The sequence below is a fragment of the Theobroma cacao genome, chromosome 9, assembly GCF_000208745.1.
Source record: "Theobroma cacao cultivar B97-61/B2 chromosome 9, Criollo_cocoa_genome_V2, whole genome shotgun sequence".
Classification (NCBI taxonomy): Eukaryota; Viridiplantae; Streptophyta; class Magnoliopsida; order Malvales; family Malvaceae; genus Theobroma; species Theobroma cacao.
The window spans coordinates 29777118-29784029 of NC_030858.1; the positions used below are offsets into that span (position 1 = coordinate 29777118).

At 32.8% G+C, this 6912-nt stretch overlaps 1 protein-coding gene across 2 annotated transcripts; it reads right to left on the minus strand.

Annotated features, from left to right (window-relative positions):
- Nucleotides 128–6338, minus strand: LOC18589880 (ABC transporter G family member 15). 2 transcript variants are annotated; one of them, XM_007015049.2, is made up of 10 exons: nt 6234–6338; nt 5845–6120; nt 3914–3993; nt 3332–3793; nt 3112–3234; nt 2568–2699; nt 2041–2325; nt 1659–1931; nt 1466–1573; nt 128–638 (listed from the first exon to the last, which is right to left on the minus strand). In XM_007015049.2, exons 2-10 carry the CDS (start codon nt 6080–6082, stop codon nt 282–284), a joined length of 2058 nt encoding a protein of 685 aa, XP_007015111.2. In that variant the 5' UTR covers nt 6083–6120; nt 6234–6338; the 3' UTR covers nt 128–281. The 2 variants fall into 2 exon arrangements, with proteins under 2 accessions (XP_007015111.2, XP_017983616.1); XM_018128127.1 differs by lacking the exon at nt 6234–6338 and having other exon boundaries at nt 5845–6210.

A 6912-nucleotide genomic window follows, 5' to 3' on the forward strand; every position in this document is an offset into this window, starting at 1 on the left:
ACTTTGGAAGGGTCATTAATTTATTAAAGAGATATAAACAACATAACATTATATATATATATATATATATATATATATATATATATATGGAGCAATAAAAAAGAAAAGAAAAAAGGATCCATATATATGAAAATTCAATACAAACTCTGTATTTTTCTTATTTTTTTTGTATAAGCAAAGATTTAGTAAGCTACACAAACAGCAGATATTTCAACACAGTATTAATCAGTAATAGCAATGGCACGTTTTCAATGCCTTATAGTTTTTTGTTTTCATTTAATTTAGTGTAATGGAGAATTAAGCCCCTCTTGAGAAGAAAGTGAGTGGAGAGGCTGGTGTCGCTTGGAAGCAAAAGATGGCGTTTTCCTGAAGGAAGGCCTTTTGCTAAGATGCTGTAGAGTCCTCTTGGCATAAATTTCCTGCACCAGTGGTGAAGCTCTTTCCTTGATCTTGAGAATGCTGAAGAAGAGAAGCCGGTAACATACAAGGATGAGCACCACTGCACTCAAATCCCACCACTTGGAACGATCTACTGGGACCCCAAAATATTTTGTAATGATTTCCTCGCCGGTTAGTTTCGGATCACCAGGTAGTAAAGGGTCGAATTCAAGGCCAATGAAATCGTTCTTGTAGGCACCCTGCATAATTAGATTCATCAACGTGATCACTTCTTATTTTATTCTAGGATTTTGTTGCGTGAATCCTCGTGCTAAGCTTATCATCAGTTATTATAATCCAGGTCTTGCCTGCTTTAGTGCTTGTTTGCTAGCTACTTTGCTTCCATTTCCGAGGTTATCATGTCACAAAACCTAAATTAAATTATTTTTGTTGTTGGAGAAACATTTTTCAACTGTAATTAAGGTCAAATTTGTCATTATATTATGGGTTACTATAGTTTAATTTTATTGAATTTTGTCATTATAAATTCAATTTCATTTATTTTTAGTTAAAAAATAATGAATTTGGTAAAAATTTGTCACTTGTATTAATAAAATATTTCATTAAATATTCTAGTTCCGTTATTTTTTTTTGTCTAAATTCAATAAATTGAAAGTATAATGACAACATTCAATAAAATTGGCTAAGCCAAAAAAAAAAATTCAATAAAATCCAAGTAACAATGATAAAATTCAATATTGAACCATAGCATAGTAGTAAATTTGATTTCAATCAATTTTCATTAGTTTCAAGATTCAATTTTACCCTTATGCATTTAAGTATCAATCTTTTTCTTCTAATCTTCTCCTTGTGTATGTATATATTTATATATATTTGTCAAAAAAGAAAATAAATGTCCTGAAAAGATAGTATAAACTTCTCTCCCGTCCAATTTTAGCCTACGGTATTTTTGACAAAAAGGTGGCATGAATAACCTTTAGATAAGTATTATTTAGGAACATGCAAAAGTAGTTATCTTGATGAGAAATGATTAGAGCATAAGTACTTGCATATTAATGAAATATACCTGAAGTGCCCATGAACTAAAACTGATATATGAAATGGGGTAGCGCCAAAATATCTTAGGAAGATCAGGCAGCAACCTGAAGAACCCAGATGTCATCATTATAATTCCCTGCACAAACAACAGAAATATGAAAACAATGGTAGCAAAAACATCAAATGGAAACAAATCCTCAATTACTTGTTTTCTCACTTACAATTATTCCGGCTCCTGTCACAATTCCCATCAGGTAATTCGGAACCAATGAAGCTACCACCATCATCAGACTCTCAATCACAGTGATGCTGAAAAAGATATTGAGGCAGAAGAACACATAATGTGAAAATCCGGATCGAAATTTCACCAGGTAAAATGTTATAGTCCCGGTGATAAGTGCAATTGCAACCAAAAATGGAAATGAAGAGAAGAAATTGGAGAGGGTATAAGCTGCAACTCCATAATATCCATTGAGCCTTTCTTTATTGAAAACCTGTTTCAAAAAATTGGAAATGCAGATATCAGAAGCAGCAATGTAACATGCCAATGTTAATACTTTATTTAAGTCAGCTGACTTATAAAAGTTAAAACAGACTGTTTACCTTTATTTCTTCAATGAAGGAAGGAAAGCCTCCTATAGACATAAAGGTCATGAAACCTGTAATAAATCCACCACAGGCTACCCGAGCGAGAATTGCAGTATTTCCATAGCCAACATTATAGAAGACGGTTCCAACACATATAGAAACAAGTATATATATCACTATCCTAGCCCAGTAATATCCTGCATCTCTACACATGTTGACAAATGATCGTTTTGTCAATGTTGTAAGTTGCTTCAACCATCTTGCTTGACTTCCACTCTGTATTTCTACCTCAAGTCCTTCCTGCAATACATAAATTTTTTCAGGCAGCGAATTATATTTTAGCAATTAGCGTGGTAGGAGTGATTGATGTCAGGGAATATGTTGAAATTTGTGTTTGTTTTAACCATTGATTGCAAGTGATCAACAACATTCTCAGTTGTAATCAAATATCCATGGATACCCATGTCACTCAAAAATTTAAGCAGTTTTTGGTTTAGAAAATCAACGAACAAGACCGAAAAGCTATAGTTTTGATTGCTTACAATTTTGGATATTTCTTGAATCCTAGCTCGGGCCGTTTTTGCGTACTTTGAGCGCCTGTACTTATCAACAAGGGCAGCCTTGATCTTTGCTGTTGCCATATCCAAGAAAGGGTCTGATGATGTTGGTTTATCCTGTAATAATGCAACAGAAGATTATTTGTGACAATATTTAGCTTATTATCCAAGAAAAAACATACGTGCGAAATTCTACAAATGGTTTGAACATTAATTGCAATCTTAATTCCTAACACAGCTGAAAACTATTATGTTCTATGAGACATGCTTCTCAGACAACCTGTTATGTAGGGCAAGTCAGATATTTAAAAGTTTTATTCAAGCATTCTAAACTGAAGAGCCAAGTTCTTTGACAAGAATTGTTTAAGGAGATGCCTGCTGGTGTTTGCCAAAGAAATACAGTATCCAAGTTCTTCAAGTGTACTCGAAATGTCATGGATAAAAAAAAAAAAATGAAAACAATGCTTCAGCTTTCAAGGAACTAGTTATTATTGAGTAGCATATGGAATTGGTGTTGAGCGATACATACACGCAGTCTTTGAGAACCTTTCAATGTAGCCGTTACGGCATCAAAGTCTGAATTTATACATCGGAGGAAGTGATCAGAAGGATTTCTTCTACTTGGGCATGGAAAGCCAGCTTCAGCAAAGAACTGTGAAAATCAATATTGAAAAAATTACATTACAAGAATAACGTCAAACTTATGTAGGTCGTTCATGAAAATCACATGAAATGCCTTTTCTTTATACCTCAACAGCCATCTTTGCCTCTCCAAAATAAACAGTTTCACCACCAGATAATAAGAAAAGGTCATCAAACAGCGCAAAAACCTCACTACTTGGCTGGTGAACAGAAGAGATAACTGTCCTCCCATCGCGAGCAATGTTTCTGAGAGATTGAACTACAAAGAAAGCCGAGGCACTGTCAAGGCCGCTAGTAGGTTCATCCAGGAACAATATTTTTGGCATTGTGATGATTTCAAGTGCTATGCTAAGTCTCTTCTTCTCCCCACCACTTATTCCCCTTAAATGCCAATTCCCAATCACTGAATCAGCACATTCTTGGAGACCCATTTCCATAATTGTTCCCTCCACAATGTCTCTCACTTCCTCTTTGGTCAAGTTATTTGGAAGCCTTAAATGAGCTGAGTAGCTTACAGTTTCTCTCACTGTGAGAGTTCCCAACATCACATCCTCCTGAGTCACATAAGCCTGAAATTTCCATATTCATCAAATTAAATGTCAACATAAAGTGAGAGTGAAAAATATTTGCTCTCCAATTTAATTATTTGAATTTGTTTCCGAAAGCCTTAAGAGAAGAAAAAAACTTACGACACCACCATAGTCTAGTCTCTTCTTCTTCCCATTTAGAAGAATATTCCCGGTCATGACCACATTTCTGGCGAGTCTACCTGTACCAAGATCAAGGTACTAAAATGGTTAACAGAAAAAGTAATTTAACAGTGCTGATATTAAATGTGTTTATCAAGTATTGCATCACTAAAAAAATCAATTTTACATGGCTTTTGATTTCTTAAAGGAGACAGTGATAGAGTCAAACTTTTATGTTTGAACAGCGAACATAAGAAATTTAACATTTGTAAAGATGAAATTATAATTTTTTTAAAAAATTATAAAATAAAAACAAAGAAGACTAATTAGACATTGAAACAGTAATTCTGGGTTCAAATTTGTATGAGTTGAAGACTTCATTTACTTTTTCCACATCACACTCACGTGGGTGAGGGTGACCATTCACATTGTAGTTGTCGGCATGAAAGGTAGATTTCCTGTTGAATTGACACCAATTTAATAATAACTGCTAACTGGAATAATAATGTTATAATAATATAATTATGAAATGAAAGGTCCCACTTTGAGAACTATTCCATCGATGTCGATTTTTGTGTTCTTTTTTAATATATATATATATATATAAAATCATGTATTTTTTGTTCAAAGAGCTGAATTTGTATTTTATTTTTTTAAAATTGAAAAAATTAAACACTGTAATTGACAAAAAAAAAAAGAGAAATTCTATAAACTTTGGTGCAAATAAATGTTTTCTATATGCCAAAAACAAAATTTCACGGGATAATGTGCCAAACTTGAGAGGTATAATACAAATTTCACGAGAGTTTGGGTGACTTTGAAAGGTGCATCACATAAAAATTAGCACACCTGTCATGAATATGGGGGTCCACTTTATTAAGAGACGGACTTTGCTTAATTAAAGGGGACCCTTTGCAGATGGCAGTTCGTAGTTAGCTATCTTTTTGGGCGGGCAACTAATTAATGAGGGAAATTAATTTCTTCCCTCTACCATGCAACTTACTGCAAACACCAGCCCATGCTTTTCTGCCACACTGTTCTATTTTATTAGGTTAACCAACAAAGTGATGGTATTGAATTTATATTTTGACAGAAAGGATTGATTTTATTATTATTATTATTATTGTTGTAAGACCATAGAATTTCTACAGTGTCAAAAATCTTTAACAATGTATATGTTTGGTAGAAGACCTAATTCCTACATATGTATGATTAATTTAATCCTACCTCTAAAATAAGAAGCGTTTTGGGACAAAGTTTACATTGACTGTCAATGTTAGATTTAATGTGTCTTTCTTTTTACTGACATATTGTCAAGGTATAATAAATGTGGTAATCACCCCTTCTGTTCATGTTACCCCATCAAAAACTAAAGTAAATTGATACTAAAAAGAAAATTATAATTATTTAAATAACTAAACTACAATAATTATTTTAAAAAAGGAAAAGTTTAGCATTATATGTAAAGGTAATTTGTCTTGGAGCTCTCAAGGCACTTGTTAGAAAACCACTTCTTTGTTCCCAATCAATTTTCCTTCTTTGTTTTTTTTTTTTTTGGTTTTCCTTTGATGACAATAATTCTTTGTTGTTCCTTTTGATATTGCTAATCAATTTTGTTGCAAAACCCAAAAGGCTTTGAAAAGGAATTTTTACTAGGTAGTCAAGCTTATTGTTATAAGACACATGAATGCTCCAACAAATCGAAAGCAATCCTATCCAAAAGAAGAGAGTGAACAACATTTTCCTAGAATAGCAACAACAAAACTTCTAGTAAACTAACCGTTCCTCATATTTTATTTCTATTAATTAGTATTTAGTTAAATGATAATAATATATACCTATTTGATAAAAATGAAAATCATCTTTGTCTTATGCATATAATATTCACCAAAAAAAAAAAAAATGGAAGAAAGGGAGAGAGCAAACTAAACCTGCAAGAGAGTCAAGAAGTGTGGATTTTCCAGAGCCAGATGGACCCATAATAGCCATGATCCTTCCAGGCTCAGCATATCCACTAAGTCCTTGAAGCAGCCTTTTCGTTGGTTTGTTAGCAAAGTTTGGCAACACCACCGTGAGATCCTGCCAAACCAAGTAAACACCCCTGACTTCTCCCTTAGCACCGCCGCCAGCAGCACCTTTCTGACTGCAGCTCGCCACCTCTATCTCCATAGCAGATCACTGGCTGAGGAAATCCGCAGCTGAGCAAACTGGAAAAAGAGGTAGAGAGAAGAGCATAAGAACATGAAAATACGCCCATCTACACTTTGAGAGTTGTTATTGGCCTGTTAGTGATTGAACGAACGATCACCAAACAACTAACCATTAATGCGGCTCCTGTGAATTGAGGCTCATACCAATAGCATGGGACAGAGAGAGAAATAAAAATAAAACTAAAAGAAAGAAAAAGAGATTAATGGGCTGATTTCAAACAGATCAGAGTCATATGGGTGGCAAGTGAATGAAATAAATGAGTGTGGATGGAATGACACTAGATAGTACTAGACGTAGCATTCATGACTGATAGTTACCAGTACCTTCTTTATTTCAATTTTACTAAACCAAGGTTTTTTTTTTTTTTTTCATACTATAACAGTACTATACTATATTTCTATCTTTTATATGTATTTCTGTTAAAATACTATTTCATATTGCATGTAATTTAAGAAAATATTTTTTATTTTAAATTTTTGTAAAAAAATTTTAGAATTTTAATATTGATAGCTATTTTTTTTAAAAGAGTATTGATAACTAATTCTTTAAATGTAAAAAAACAAAATTCAATATTGGCAGATAAAAAAATGTAGGAATTTGAGGTATTCAAGATTTTTTGTTTTTGGATATCAGGTTAAGATTTACAAAAAAAAAAAGGTTTTGGCCCAAAAGGAAGATTTTTAAAAAGAGAATTTATAAGTGTTTAAGAAGTTAAGCATGTTTTAAACTAATATCGAGGTATACTACTTGAAAAAATATTTAAACTATTCAAGAAATTTAAATAAGTT